The sequence below is a fragment of the Culex quinquefasciatus genome, chromosome 3 (assembly GCF_015732765.1).
Source record: "Culex quinquefasciatus strain JHB chromosome 3, VPISU_Cqui_1.0_pri_paternal, whole genome shotgun sequence".
Taxonomy (NCBI): domain Eukaryota; kingdom Metazoa; phylum Arthropoda; class Insecta; order Diptera; family Culicidae; genus Culex; species Culex quinquefasciatus.
The window spans coordinates 107,655,966-107,671,981 of record NC_051863.1 but is presented as its reverse complement, the minus strand read 5'-3'; the positions used below and the strand labels follow the sequence as shown (position 1 = coordinate 107,671,981).

Sequence of the window (16,016 nt, the reverse complement as noted above, 5' to 3'; positions counted from 1 at the left end):
ATCCTTTTACACCCTTAACAAAAAAATCCTCGAATCACATAATGGATGAAAATAAACATGTTTATTGTTTATACATGTTTCTATTGTGAAATTGACTCAGGAACTACGAAGATTGTAAAAATCGGTGTTTTCTAAAGATGACAATTCAAAACTCAGTACTCACAAACTACACCATTTTTAATTGAATTTCTTTAGAAATGAAAACCGCATCAGAACCTTACGCTAAAATAGTATTTTTTTTATTGTTAATATATTGTTACCATTATTAGTTTTACACACAAACACAGACAGCGACTCTCCTCTCGTTCGTCACCAGCAACATACTTTTTGTTTTTATTGAAATTCGTCCATTAGATATTATTAAATTTTATTTCTGAAAAGGACACGGAACCTTTGTTGGCATCCATGCATAAAAGAAGGGGACTTTTTTTTTTAATTTACAGTTGAGTTTCAGGAATCTCACTTGAGGGATGGGAGTGACACTGCTAGGAAAGAGTTGTGTCACGCAGATTGGAACAGACAACGATATATTTTTGACGCGCTACGATTGATACTCAGTCAATCTGTTTAATGATTTTCATAGATAACATTTCCCCTGCAATTGTACCAAGAAGAAAAAAAAACATTTCTGATTTTGTTCCCGCGCTCTCTCAAACAAACCATACACTCCGAACCGACGACGACGAGGCTCAGTTTCTCTTTGGCAACAACTTTTTCCGCAGGACGAGCTGGTTTGTGAATCATGTGGGATTGTTCTGCTTGTTGGAGCGCAGTCTTGCCAGGCCGGTCCGTTCCTCCTCCTCATCGCTGGTGTAGGAGGAAATGCCCCCGACGGCGCCACGCAGAGAAGTGGCCTGCATCAGCTCCTGGTCGGGGGCATTTTTATTTTCGTAAAGTAAAATATTGAGGGTTTCTTCGAAAATGCGAGCCTCGGGGAATTCTACCTTGGTGTGCTTTTTGTCGGTAGCGTACACTATCGACGTGCAGCACACTTCCGCAGCTTTCTTGCCATTGCCGTAGAACGACCAGCAGCAGATCTCGCTGGAACCGATGACGTCCTTGATGAAGAACACGCGCCCGCTGAACCGCAACGAAAGCTTGTCGAAGAGTTCGATATTCTTGAGAAGATTGTCGTCGCTCGTGTTCGTGTAGCTGTACTTGTTGTTGTGACGGTTGATCAGCAGCTTCACCACCGGCTTCGTGGCCGTCGTTATCAAGTACTGTTCCTCCTTTTGCGAGGTAATCAGCGGTACGCGGCAGATCGGTTCCGACTGGGATTCACGCTCCTTTCGGAGTAGGATCTTCTCGCACGCCTCCACCAGCTCCTCGATGCAGTAATACTTGGACTCGGCCAGCAGCTCGGCAATTCCTTGGTCGTCTCCGGCAGGGCCACACTTCCGTCCCGCAGAAAGTTGAGAATTGTGCCAAAGTGCGTCCCACAGCGATCGATCAGGATCCAGCCTGCAAAAGGAGGTGATGTTATTGCCATCAATCGAAACTAACAAAGCTACAAAGCACTTTCTCCCACCATGATGAGGAGTCTGGTCAATGTTCTGCCGTTCACCCCACTCAAGGTGAGCGAAAGTGTCAAAACTCGCGTTATTGACTCCACATTTGGAGGCCAGCCCCAACTCAAAACTCACCTTCCGGATCGGTCAGCACTTCCATTCGGCCGGAAAACATGGCCCGCAGCATCGTGTCCTGCTTGCAGAGTGTCCCGATCGTGGTGTAATGCAGGGATCCTCCTACGTTCAGCTTGACATACTGCGACGGGCTGCCTTTGAGGGTTGTAGGTTTCTGTTCTCCCGACATCCTGGCCGATTCTTCGTGGTTCGCAATTTTGGTTTTGGTGGTTCCGCCTATAGCTAGCTACCTACACTTGACTATCCGCGGAACAACGCGCGACGGACGTTCGTGGAATGGTGCAGAGTTTACTAATTTTCACCTTCTTTTTTCGTGCGTCCACTCATCACTGTGAAAATGACGAATCGACGACGACTACGACGGACGGGACGGATTGTGGGGTGTCAGAAAAAAACAAAAACAAAATGACAGATCCATGGAACTACAGTGAAGGCAGCAGCGACGTGGGCCCCCCTATGAAATGTGGCAATAAATTTTAGTAGCATTTTTCATACGGGGTTCGTTACCATGGCATGCTATTGAGCAAACTTTTAGTTTTTGACGAATTTAAATTATAAACAAGCAATCTCCGTCTAAAAAATTTAATCGTTCAGAAAATGAGCGAAGAATTTGGAAAATCCGGTCTCTACATTGACGATCTGTACACGCTACGGGTGATCGATCCAGAGGTGGCAAATGAAACTAACGACCTGAAGGATGAATGCGAGAAATTCACGGAAAGTAAGAATGCATTTATATTTCCATGAACACGCAAGATTAAAAAAAGTGTAGAATGCGGACTAACTGCAGAAACAACCACCGACAAATCTTGATGTCGTTGAGAAAGAGCTCAGAGCTGCTAGTGAGGAAGCTCTGAACATCGAATACCTCTGTAGCGATGTTGTTTCAGTTAGTCACATCGGCCCTGTTGATTGCATCTAGCTATGCTGTGAACTCTCTCTGGTTTGCTCCATTCATTGATGTCAGGTCCGTTTCGAGCTCCAAGGTTGCTAATGCCAGTAACATCATCGCGAATGTATTGATGAAAAAAGCAACGAAGGCAACATGCACGGTTTTGGACAAATCAATTTCAATTTACAGAAGAGTAAACCCAGGAGTGGATAAAAAGCAATACAATGTGTAGCCGATTGTTATTTTTATACTGTAGTTGTTCGGTAACTGGGCTGAGAACGTAGCCCAGTCACCGAATGCTGTTCGCTAACTGGGCTGAACGAAAAATAACGAGGGGTCTAAAGATGCATAATATTTTTTTGATGAAATATAAAAATAAAACTTACTCAAATTCAATTACAATGATTACTTTTCATATTTCTCTAATTGTGACTTGAAATTACAAAAAAGTTTGAAAAAAGTTTTTTTTATTTGTTGAACATGATTTTTGCATCCATTAACCCCTCGGTGATTTCGGTTTGTTTTTGACGTTTGTTTGTTTTTAACTGGGCTACGGCCCAGTTATCGAGCGCCCAGTTAAAAAGCAGCCCAGTTAAACAACGCCCAGTTACCGAACAACTACTGTACATGGCTTGCCGACTCCTTATATCATTTCGACTAACACTAACTAGCAGAAACCGAATTTGAAGTAATGAGCATGAGCATGAGCATGGTTGACTGCCAATGAGCTGCTACTCCGTTATTGACAGATCAGCTGAAGTTAAACAATGAATCAAAAATGATCAGTGGGAGCCAACCACCCGTTCACTGTTTAACCTCTGAAGATCTCTACTTTATTAGTCAATACCGGCGCCCTCCCAAGAAGCCTGCAGTTCAACGAAAGGGAGGAATGTTAGTCCGATAGTTGAAGTTGCAGACTCATCAAGCGCACAGTTTTTCGCTGTATACTTGTTGATACCGCTTGAGACCGTTGAATCCACAGCATCTCCTTCAAGCATCACGTGATTAATTTTTTTTTGGGTTAGTAGGATAAGATATTGGCTTTTCGATGCCTCAATAACGGAGTAGCAGCTCATTGGTAGTCAACCATGCTCATGCTGCTCAAGGTATTGGCTTTTCGATGCCTCCCGAGCTACGACGCTATGGAGAGGACTTTCATAACAGACCCGTCGGCGAGCCTTCTGAGCAACGATGCTATGGGAAGGTCTTTCTGGTTAACACACAAACTCACTCACACACAGTTATTTGCTCCACTATTAACTCAACGATCCACATTGTCAGTGCGTCTTTCGTTCATTATATATTTATTTATTTTCAAAAATGTGAAACAAAAGGCACACACAAAAAAATTACTTTTCACTCCGAATATTTTTTACGACCACGCGCTCCCTTTGTCAATTATGCACTGATCCAGAATCCGAATTTGAAGTAATGCGTAAGAAAAAAAAAAAACATTTTTGTTCATGATTCTTTTACCGATTGTACAAACCTTCGGATAATCGGGGCTGTTTTAATGATGACTAGTCCAGGTATTCTCAATAGTGGTTCCAGCAGATAACAAAATTCAATTTAGGAACACTTCTTTATTAAAACAGGGTGGCCACCAGATTTCGATTTTCAATTTCCCGGTTTTTTCCCGGTTTTCTCCCGAGCCCAGAGAGAATTTTCCGAAATGTTTTTAAACCAAACTACAATGTTTTTTTAGGCTAACGTTAGTACCAACATACTTTTTGAACGCATACATTTGGTTCAAAGTTTGAAATCCTCAAGAAAGCTTTCAAATCTTGAGTAAAAAGTAAGTAAGTTGTAAACGAAGCCGTTTTTATCTGTTTCCAATCCAAACATCTAATTTCCATAATGATTGGGATTTTTCATCATCATACATGTAGATTGTTTAACCTCAAAATTTAAAAAATCGTTTTATTTTTTAGAATGAGATTAATTATTACTACAATTTATTAATTTTAAAGAAAAGAATTGCAAAAATAAATTGTTATCAACAGTTATGTAAATGCTCGTTAATTCGTTAGTTGCCTCGAAAAATCAGGGGGCACAAAATATTTTTAAAAAACATCAAAATTTCAATTGAAATTTAAGTGCAACCAGCTGAAATCAATATAAAATGCATTCCCTTGCGTTTGGAATCATTTTTAAGCATGTTAATTTAATAATCTTTTATTTTTTTAAATTTTACACCTTTAGTTTTTTTTTTGTTACCGCAAAATCTTACATTTTTTGAAGACAAAACAAATAAACTAGTGTAAAATGTATTTGAACACTTTTGCATTCAAATGTTGAGACTATGGATTATTCCCCACTTGACCCCGGCCAGAGCCGAGGGACAAAAATTTTGAAAAATATTAGCATCGGCCTTATTTTCAACATGATCTCAATTTTTGTGTTGATGTAGTAATCACCTAAAAGTGATTGCCTGTATTTCAAGTGACGTTTTTGTAGCAGAATTCTAAATATATTATATTTTTAAAATTACTGAAAATTTTACATAAATTTCAAACGACATTTAAAAAAACTTTGCAAAAAAAAATCATTGCAAGTTGTCCTTAATAATTTGTCTGGCTGAGATTCTCAAATATTATCAAATAAAATTTATTTACAAACAGAAACTCCATGATATTATTATTTTTATGTTGAAATATGTTATAATTCAACGGTTCTCTACCTTTTCTAGGCTAGGTACCCTTTTTCGTGTTACTTAAGCCAGTCATGCTTTTGAACGGGTTCTCCGTTCGTTCAAGTTCACACAGCAACACGAAAAATAACAGCTCTGAGAACGAACGCTCGTCTCTAAGAAACGTTCGTTCAGTAGGCCTTTTTGAAACGAACGGAGAACCCAGTTCAGAACTTCAACATTAACCTTTGATAAGACCTCAGTAGACTAGCTAAATTTCATTGACTTTTAATCACCTATTTACATATCAGTACTGCTAGCTTAGTGGTAACAATTAGGTTTAGCAATCAGAGGTAATGAGTTCGAATCTCTTTTTTCCTGAACTAGAAAAGCATTGATTTTTTTTAATCACGGTGGCGATATGTTTTCGTCTCCATTTTAGTTGGGGTGCTTTTTTGCTTTTTAACCGTTTAATTTAGTCTCCTAGCCTCCCAGCTGGAGTGTCCCTTGATTTGTATAAAATCGTCGCCATCGTGCTAACTTGTCGTACGTGCATTTTGGGCCAAATTGAGTTAAGAACGCCATTTTGTGCAGCTCACAATGCCTCACCTTTGACCTTCACAGATCCCCAAAATTCGATTTCAATCCTGAGATATTCAACAAAAACCGAAAAACTCCGTGTATTTTTGTCACTTTACATATGAAAGTAGTTTCAATCTTGTCGTGCTATCTTGTCACTCCATGAAAATTGATGTAAGTGCGACAAAAGCCAAAGGGATTTCAGGCCAGGAAAGTCAGGATGCGTTTGTCGCACGTACAAGCTAGACTACCGTAAACATTTGTAATTATAACTCGGGACTCCAGCAACCAACTTCAACCAAACTTTGGGACAATGCACAGAATGGTCAGCCAAACAAAACGTGTTTGTTATTGTTTACATTGCGTGCTCTCGTTTTTGAATATTCAAGGTCAAACATTAAAACGCGTTTTTCTCGGAACGTCAAAATGGCGGGTGCGACAAGATAGCACGACGACGTCGAAATGTAATTTCAGTCGTCGTCAAAAAGTTGGCACCCACCACACAAAAAAATGTTTCCAAAATTGAGATTCGAACTCACTTCCTTTGAATACTGTTCTTGCATGCTACCACCGAGCTAACTAAGCTCTGTACAAAGCATTCTACTGAATGTTTATTTAAGTTTAACAGTTGCCATAGAGAGCCTCTGGCTACAGGCGGTTCACAGAACGCGTTCCAAACTTTGAAGAGAACGGCACGAAAAAGTGACGTTCTGTTTTTGGAACGAAAAGCAATGGCTCCTGCGCGGTGGGTTCAGTTCGTTTTGAAGAAAGAGAACGAACGCAGAACGGGTTCCGTTCAAATTGCATGACTGACTTATGGCCTATCTACAATCACTTAGCTTAGAACATCTAAGTAAAGTAGTTACTTTGGAAAGTCTGCAACTTACGTTCGTCATCCACAATCAACTTAGAAAACTTGCTGGGCTGATATACGTTGCTATGCAGTTGTTTGTTTACCTTTGATATGGAAACGTCAACTTACCGTAGATTTTGAAATTTTCCAAACCAAACGTCAGTTTCTAATTTGATTACTTTTCCATTGTAGAAACTCAGATTCATTTCCATTGATTCAAATTCCTAAGCTAAGTGAAATTTTCTAAGCTAAGTGATTGTAGATAGGCCATTAAGCTGCTGGTACCCCCTAGCGTTCATACATGAAATTTTTCGTTTGCATGAGATTTTTTTACATTCCAATTCACGAAGAAAGAAACATGAATTTTGAAGTATTAAAAATGTCGTAAATCTTGTTTCTAGAGTTGTTTAAAAACATGTACTGGATAGGCCACACAACGTCCATGTACATTTCTTCAAATCAGTTTTTTTTTTCTTTTTTTTTTAATAAAGCTTCATAACAAAATGTTGTTTCCTGTTTTTCTTTAAAACTACTGAAAATGTCTTTAAATTTAGATAATTTTTTTTTGTAAATTAAATTTTCGTTGTCTTTTTCATTTCTACAAACATCCCCATATTTTTTTAAATTTTATTTTTATGTAAATTTAAATTTTGTAAATAGTATTTTTTTGAAGTTGTAGCTATTTTCAATTGAAAAATTATTCTATTAAATGGTTGAGAAAATTCTTTTCTGCTTTCTTTTTTGAACATTTTTGATCCATTCTTTTGTTGCATATACAAATTTAAAACAAATAATTGTAGAAAAAAACTAAAAACTCAAAAACGGTGCACTTTACTTCAAATTCATAAAATTTCTAAACGAATGCAAATTATAGATTTATCATTCAAATATTTTTTAAACATTTTCTGATTGGGCATGGTTGTTATTTTTTGATTCAAAGCAATTTGTTTTTTTATTCTCTCAAATATTTTGTTTGGGACAAATGTTCGCCATTGCGGGGTTTGTCCTCCGGACCCCCTGAGACCGCTTGTGGTACCCCCAGGGGTATATGTACCCCAGGTTGAGAATCGCTGGTAGAGGAAACATTTTGCTTTATTAAAAAAAAATCGCCTTGTAAAAATATAATAGGATACAAAAAACATCCATAACCAAGAAGCATGAGTCTACTACACAAATTCAAACATAGTTTTCGCGAATTCTTCATTTATAATAACAGGAATAACATTCTAATTGAGAAAAGAACATATTGAATAAATTAAAGAGGCTTTTGTCAAATTTTAACTAAACTTAAAATATTTTCCCGGTTTGTCAGTCGAATTCCCGAGTTTTTCCCGGTTTTCTCCCGGCGGATAAAAATCCCGGTTTTTTCCCGGTTTTCCCGGTTTTTTCCCGAGGTGGCCACCCTGTATTAAAACCATGAAGAATGTTATGTCGCAAGAGTGGTTTGAGATTTTTGAGAATTTAGTTTCGATTGTGGCCACCGCAGAACCTTGGAACCGTTCAAGGTCGCAAAGTTACACCTTAAAACACTCCCTATCCAAAATTAAGAAGTTTGACGCGTCGCATGTTTATTACGGTTCCAGAAGTGTCCAGTGGAGATCAGTGACAACGGTTTTGATGAGTCCTATGGTATTTATTGTTATTTTAGGAAATGGATTTGTAAGACGAGAAGTGTTGATGTTCCAGTTTTTAAGCGGCCTTACGATGTTTTTCTTGATCTGGTTTTGGGTAGCTAAAAGGTCCCCTAACAGTCGACAACAAACTTCTCCTGCCAGCTGACTTGTTGAAAATCAAATCTTGTATTTCTTTCAAAAATTCGCTCCTTTCAGAGCTCGGCGAGTTCCGCGGCATCATCGAGCGGTTCGCCGGCATCGTCGAGGGCTTCGCCGCCGAAGTGGACCAGGAAAAGATGCGCGCCGTCGGCGTGCAGAACCTGCTCAAGACGTTCTCGAAGCAGCGCGAGTCCGAGCAGCAGCAGATTCAGGTAGACTTTTCTTGAGCGTGTGCGTGGTTATGAATGAGACATGGATTTTTTTTTACAGAGCGAAATTATCGAGAAAATGGTCGAGCTGGACAAGCTGAAGATCGAGTATCAGTATCTGCAGCGGATCGAGTCCGAGCAGCAGGAGGTTGTGGACAATTTCTACCAGAATCAGTAGGAGAATAAAGAGTTGGTTGAAATTTAGGGAGTTTTTCACTGTGATACGACACTTACTAAGAGAAAAAGTGCTCAAATTTGATCAAAAGACACTTTATTGCCCTCTATCAGCTACAAATTACCTGGGCTTTATGTGGGGAGGGTAAAATTTTTCAGATTTTTTTCGCAGTTGGTATGGTTTTATGTTTTTCCTTTTTATGTTATTGCTACAGACACTTTTTTATTTTATGATTTCATGGGCGCAAGTTTGGTTTTGTTAATGTTTCTTGTTTTGTGTTTGATGGTTAAAGTAAGCAATATTTACATTCATTTCTGTATTTTCCTGTATAGTGTCTTTGCTCATCATCTATTAGTAATTACTAAGCATCAACGTGCTCAATTTATACTTTTTCGTTTTTTTTAAAAGTTGACACTATGTATCAAATGGAAACGAGTTTTGTCCTTTTTCACATTAAACGACTATTGGTTATCAGATTTTACTTTGTTTTGTGGGTGTGTTTTGCTTTACTTTTGAATAACGATGCTTTATATAATTATTCAATAAATTTCGTGTAGCACACACTTCTCAATAGTCAATAGAGAGAGGGATTTTTTTACTGTTCTCTTGAGTTCTACTTTAAAAGCATGATCGCTTCTCTTCTGCTGCCAGCGTTAAAAACAAAGGTTCAAAATTTTACAACAACTCTCCCCCAAGAAATACTGACCATACGCAATGACGTAGTTAATTGTTTCTGAATGTGTTTGTTTGTTTGTTTGATTTTATGTACTACAATTACTTACTCCATAAAATGTGTAACGCGTTAGTCAAAAGAAAACTGAGTTTAAAACGAACTTCACGCACGCACGTGTCCGTTTGCTTGAAATCGCGGGGGTGATTCTGGGCCAACGTGTGTCGGATGATAAATTAGAAAAGAAAAATGATGATTCCACTTACTGCGAGCGATGAATTCACGTCGAAGACGACGCTGCCGCGTCCTCTTCCGACGTGGCAGGTTCGGCGATTGTGGCCACGGCCGCGGCCGCCTCCTTCTCGTCACTGGCGCCGCCGCCGCCGTTGGTGCTGGATTTGGCCTCCTCCGTTTTGACCTTCTTGCAGTCGCTCTCGGACGCGGTCGTTTCCGGCTCGGGCGAGGCCGCACGCTTCCGGGACGCTCCCCCCGTCAGACTCGACTGGAACTTGACGATGATGGCGGTCATGTTGTCGCAGCCGGTGCCGTCACCCTTGGTGTGCGGCGCCAAGCAGTAGTCGAACATCTGGAAGGGTGTCATTAGTTAAAAATTGTCGAGAAATGCCTCCACAAATTGCGATCGTACCTCTTCGCAGATTTCCGACAGTTTTTTCGTCGGATCCGCGATTCTCTCCTGGACAAACTCCACCACGTCGTCGCTGGTCATAAAGTTCCAGATGCCGTCGCAGGCCAACACCATGAACTCGTCCTCCGGTCCGATCGTGATCTTCTTGATGTCGGGCAGCGCCGAGATCATCTGCTCCTCCGGGGGCAGCTTCTTGTTCTGAAAAGGCAAAACCTTTAAAATATCCAACAACAAGACAACCGCACCAACCGAACGCACCATTTTGTAGCCGTGATCGCCGATCGCACGCGACAGGTTCAAGCCCCCGTTGACGCGCCCGTCCAGCGTGACCCGACCGCCCGCCTTCTGTATCCGGTCGAACTCTATCTGATCCTCCGGCTTGTGATCGAAGCTCATCTCCAGGGCCTTTCCATTGCGGCAGACGACGCAGCGCGAGTCACCTGTAGAAGAAGTACAACATTTTTGAACATCTAAACCAACGCCCCGCCTAATCGCACATCTTACCCGCATTGGCCACGTAGAGGTCCTTCTCGTGCAGCAGTGCCACAACCGCCGTGCAGCCGCTGTCCTTGCCGGGCTCGTCCGTGATGTTGTTCATGAACGCTTCGTCCTCTTCGTTCATGTAGTCTTCCTCGTCGTAGTCCCCTTCGCCCTCGTCTTCGTCCTCTTCCTCTTCGCTGCCCTCCTCGCTGCAAAAATTGTGGCAAATAAGTCCGCGTCCGTGAAACGCAACAATCTAGCTTAACTCACCAGTACGGATCCTCCTCGCCGTCCTCGGTGCTCGACGTTTCGTTGGCGTCCGCGACCGGCGGGAACTCTTCGTCCGTTTCGGTGTCATCATCGTCCGAGTCGTCCACCGGGGTGGCGAGCGCAGCGCCGTTCTTTGCCTTGCGTCCCTTCGGGGTGGTGGCGGCAGCAGCGGATGAAGATCCGGCCGACGAGCTGTCTACGGCGCTACCGGAAGCGGAGCTGCCTCCGGCGGCGGAATTGCTCGATCCGACGCCATTTTCCTGGGCTGCCGAAGCCGAAGACGATGACGAAGAGACGGCCTTCGATTCGGCCGCATCGCCGTTCACGACCGGCTTCGAGTCCTTGCTGTCGTCTTCACCCGCCTTGGACGAACTGTCCGGGGCGCACTCCTGCTTCGTGACCTTCCCGGCGGTGTCGCTGATTTCATCGCTCTGGTCGGCGGCCTTCTTCTCGTCCGAAGCCGTGGACGATTCTGGCACCTCCGAAGACTCGCTGGTTTTAGTGCTGGAGCTGCTGACGGTGGAGTCGGCCGCGTCCGGCGTGGACTCATTTTTGCTGCTCGAAGCGTCCGCTTCCGCTGAAGACGAGCCAGCGGCGTTGCTCGAGCTCGGCCCGGCGGCAGCTTCTTCCGCCGGATCGGACGTCAAATCTTTTCGTTTGCCCTTCAAAAACGGCGACACCGGCTTCGAGCTGTTGCCTTCCTTGAGTTTGCTGATGGCTGGGTTTTTCTTGTCCTTCTTGTACATCTGCAGAACTTCGTTCAACGGCATGCAGGCTTCCTTGCACAGGTCGTCCACATTGTCGTCCTCGTCCTCCTCTTCGTCCTCCTCTATTGCTTCGTCTTCTCCGTTGCTTTTGTCGGAGAGTTTCTTCAGCTCCTCGATGACCTTATCGCTCAGCAGGGTCGCATCAAACCCGATGAAGGCATCCTTGAGCGCCTGCTCAAAGTCCTTTGCCTTGTACGCGGAGAGCTTCTTCAGGAACGTGGGCAGATGAATGCTGCAGTACTGGGCCACCTCCGATCCGCCGTGTCCATCGTACACAGCGAAAAAGGATGTATTGGTGTCGAAAGTTAAGATACAGTTGTGGGCATCCTGGAGAGAAAATAGATTAAAAAGTTTAATTTTCACTTTTATTTATTTCAATTTAACAGTTCTGCTCCAGAATGTTACGTTTGCAATTCAGAGATCTATGTTTGGCTTGAAACTAATATCACAGTTGATGACGGATGAGTGCTTCGTTCCTGAAAGTTCTCGTTGCCCTTTCGGTGTCGACGCCGTCCAGTTTGTGTAGATCGTCGGTCGGGTACAACGGACCCAGGTTGTGCACCATCTAAAGCAGCCTGTTCTGCTTAACCTGAAGTCGTTTTCGGGAAGCATTGGTCAACATTAGCCGAATGATGCACTTGCCCACCAGTGACTTGTTCTTGATGTTGAGCTTCGACTGCCAATTCAGAAGGGAGTAGAGCGCTTTGATGGACCGATTCACCTCCTTGACGATGAATTTCCACTCCTAGGACCACGACGTTATCGTCTTACGTTGCAGGCTGACCGTTGACGTTGATCATTACATTTCTTTTATTTCGTTGTTTAAGCATTACTTGTGTGAAGTTACTGAGATTTGGACTGCCTTTCAACAGCTGAATAATCTAGACTCGAGGTTGTTCCGTGCTGCTTGAAGGTGGGTGACGACGATCTTCAGGTTCTTGTTCGGTGCCAAGTATGCAGTACCGTCCGCAAAAAATGCGTACGACACTCCATCAATCGGATGAGGAAGTAAAATGTCGGTCCCGGCCTTGGTTGTTGTTAGGCCGTTAAGTCATTCCAGGTGTAGGAGTCGTCTCCATGCCATAAGTACAAACAACACACCAAACCAAGCCTACTCCGGTGGAATCGCTGGCGGCGGTTGGACTCGCAATCCAAAGGTCGTCAGTTCAAACACTGGGGTGGAAGGTTCCTTGGAGTAAAGAGGTTTGGGTGCTCTCCCCATTTAAGCCTCCGGACTCCTAGGTTCGAGCAGAAACTTGCAATAGAGACCACAAAAGACCCGGGGGTCGTTAATGTGGATGGTTTGATTGACTCCATCAATCATCGGCAAGTTGGAGGTGAGGATGTTGTAGAGAGTCAGACTCAGCACTGATTTCTGGAGTTTCAAACTGGTTCAATTCAATCAATGGTAAATTGTTGTGCAATGATTTGAGATTCAACTACAGCTGGATCGGGCAATTCCGTAATGTGATCATTAGGAGAATAGCTACTATTCTCGATGCCAGACGAGCTACAATGCTAGAAAAATGCCTTGTTTTTCTGCGTTGCGTGCGTGTCTCAAAGTTGACGTGCGGTCGGATCGCTCTTCCTAACTGCGAAGTGGCACATTATCGAGAATTTCCAAAGCTATTTTTTATCAACTTCTGACTGAGCAAATTTTAAATAATTTAACACGAAAACTCATGCAAATGCAAATGAGACCGCCTTTGCTGACAAACAAACCTCTCGCGGGCAACCTTACGAGTCCAAATCAACCATGATCCAACACCACACCGCACTCTTCTTTCCCGTTGTTGACGCACATTCCAAGCGTTGGATGTGGTCCTGTGCCTGAGATGTTCGGTGAGTCAAAAAATACGCGTAGAGTTAAGGGACGACTTTATTCCGCTTTGCGTTCAAAAGACAGAGTGTTTGTGGACGGGTAAACTTTACTTATCTTGTTTCTGCTGTGTCTGTTCTGGTCGACCGTCTGGTCAGAAGTAACTGGTCTAGTTTCTGGGAATTCTGAGCAAGCTAAATCTCTTAACCGGGAGACTTTACAAAACATTATGGCACATGTACTAAAACATCTACAAACATACAACAGAAAAGTACATGAATCTCTACTACAGTGTCGTCCAAATGTTTTCTACAAAATCGTCAATTTGTGCGTTAACACCCGTACAACAAGCATTTTTTTCGTTCTTCCTCCACCCCTTGACAGTCTTCTTGCTGCGGTGAGGTGAGAAGAAAAACTCGAGAGAATCAAGATGCCGGAACGCGACCGACCATGCCGGGAAGCAGCACTCCCTTCCCACCAATTCCCCCACACTCAACCTTTGCAGAAAACCCCAAAAAATAATCTCTACCCCCCTCACCTCCTGGCTAATTCTCCAGCCCTGCATCGAGCTGGAACCGGACGCGAGAAAATTGTTGGCCTCGTCCGACGAGTTCTTCGTCGTGAGCGGTTCCGATAAGTAGGCGCCCATTTCTGTGGCTCAGCAGCAGCAGCAGGCTGTGAATTTTGGCAAATTTTCCGATCGCAAATTTCACGCGTGGGGCCACCGTTTCGGGGTTGCACTCGACACTCCACTTCACACTGGTTACTTCCGGAATGCGGCGCACAGGAGATTAATCCGTTTCGGAAGCTATCCGCCGCGCGGACACGATTACGACCCGGCAAAGATGCGATTTTTCGCGATACTCCACGGCGACTTTCGGGCGGCAATGAAAAATAAGAAAAAAGTCGAGCGTAACATTGGGAAAGGGTCCATGTTAAATGGATGATGCTTGGAGGGAAAGCTTTTTATGCAGCTGCAAACATTTATTTAAACTAAAGGCAATTTTATTTACTACTGGAGCTACAAGTTATGTTTTTCCAAACAAAAATTGATGTAATCTTCTAGAAATTTCTGTGATTAAATTAAATTTTATAGCGATTTTTGAATGCGAACAAATGTAAGCCATTTTTAAATGTTGGGATAGTAGCACTTTTAACAAGCCCTCTAGCGGCAATTTTAAAAAGTTTGCTTGTAAAAACGCGGGCATTTGACAGTGACGTCTCATCACGGAAGTTAACATTTGAAATGGTCAAAATTGAACTTAATTGGCTGCACGGTGTGTTTCGCAGATCAATCATAAGAAAAAAATCCGTTTGCCACCATGAAAGAAGGGCTCTTTCCTAGCGTTTCTTTAGAGGATTTATTTTTCGATTTTATAGGATTTTCTTCACAATAGTCGTTGAAAATCGTTGGATTTATGTACATACCCATCCAGTTTCTAATGAACATGCATCGAAAGTTTGCTTCAGAGCCTTTAAATCATATCCAGGTTTTTAAGCGAAGATGGCGTTACGAATGGTGAACGCCCGAAATGTCAAAATTACGCAGTGATATCAACATTACAAAACAAGTTTGGCTGTCATGTCATGGCACACTTCTTTTGGAATGTTGGTACCACTGCGTGATTTTGACATTTCGGGCGTTCACCATTCGTAACGCCATTTTCGCTCAAAAATCTGGATACTCATTAGTTAATTGATTGATGAATTGGGTCCTAAAATGAGGCTAAATGTTGTGATAATATTATTGTTTTGTTTCTGAAAAATGACCCTCTGTTCGACCGCAAAGGATTTAAAAGATTTTCTTAAATAGAAATTGATTTTTAGATCAATTTTAAGAAAATAATTCGTGCTTGCCATTTCATTAGGGCACATAACTTTTTTAACCAAGAGTGTGTCCCTTTCACACCTTATGTAAACTGTCATTTGAGTGAAAGGGAATGTTAGGCTCCAATTTTGCAGCCCTCCTTGACAGAAAAAGTCCTACTTGACAGCTCGTTCCTAGAAGACCATAGTTGATTCATTAAAAAATATTGTCTTGTAAATTTTTTTTTGCATTAAAATGGAAAGAAAGTGATCACACAAAGAAAAAATACTCTAAATTTAAAAAGATCGTTCGTTGGATTCGCGTTGGTGAATATTTTCAAACTTTTCAATTTAAAAGTTGTAAAGTTTTTGATACTACCATGCATTTTTCGAACAAAATCGTTGTATCGGTAAAAGTATTTTACTTTTAATTGGAAAAGAAACCTTTTATGACAAGAATACACAACATTTAACACTACTACACTAATTTCAGAAAAAAATTTGCTTGATTTTTATATTAATTTAAAAAAAATTAAACAGTATGTTAAAAAAACTATTTTTATTGTATTAAACTCTTCTGCCCAAGGTAGAACAACATCCGAGTCTAAGCCAAAGCTGTACCGATTCTTACGGTACGTCACCGGTCACTTCTGAATACTCCAGGCTGGACGGTTCCGGATGGTGGTTTCGACGCGCGACAGCAATGTAAAGAACAAGATGGCCACGTTTCCGGCCTCAATCAGGACAGTCTTGGAGGAGTTGGCCGTTGATTCGGGAAGGGTGGTCGACGTTTCTCGGCTCTGAAG

At 42.2% G+C, this 16,016-nt stretch overlaps 3 protein-coding genes across 3 annotated transcripts; 1 reads left to right on the top strand and 2 right to left on the bottom strand.

Moving 5' to 3' along the window:
* Nucleotides 1-217: 217 nt before the first annotated feature.
* On the bottom strand, nt 218-2,048 carry LOC119768753 (BTB/POZ domain-containing adapter for CUL3-mediated RhoA degradation protein 3). The gene is given in 3 exon segments (XM_038259721.1): nt 218-1,366; nt 1,369-1,461; nt 1,644-2,048. Coding segments are annotated over 3 exon segments (888 nt in total). The 5' UTR covers nt 1,813-2,048; the 3' UTR covers nt 218-740.
* A 110-nt stretch (nt 2,049-2,158) lies between these two features.
* On the top strand, nt 2,159-8,781 carry LOC6050813 (intraflagellar transport protein 20 homolog). Its single transcript, XM_038259722.1, has 3 exons — nt 2,159-2,364; nt 8,426-8,580; nt 8,639-8,781. The coding sequence occupies exons 1-3, from the start codon at nt 2,241-2,243 to the stop codon at nt 8,753-8,755; spliced, it is 396 nt and encodes a 131-aa protein (XP_038115650.1). The 5' UTR covers nt 2,159-2,240; the 3' UTR covers nt 8,756-8,781.
* A 55-nt stretch (nt 8,782-8,836) lies between these two features.
* LOC6050814 (probable protein phosphatase CG10417) lies at nt 8,837-14,308 on the bottom strand. Its single transcript, XM_001867316.2, has 6 exons — nt 13,943-14,308; nt 10,819-11,912; nt 10,573-10,757; nt 10,327-10,508; nt 10,069-10,266; nt 8,837-10,008 (listed from the first exon to the last, which is right to left on the bottom strand). The coding sequence occupies exons 1-6, from the start codon at nt 14,051-14,053 to the stop codon at nt 9,703-9,705; spliced, it is 2,076 nt and encodes a 691-aa protein (XP_001867351.2). The 5' UTR covers nt 14,054-14,308; the 3' UTR covers nt 8,837-9,702.
* Between the last annotated feature and the right edge of the window lie 1,708 nt (nt 14,309-16,016).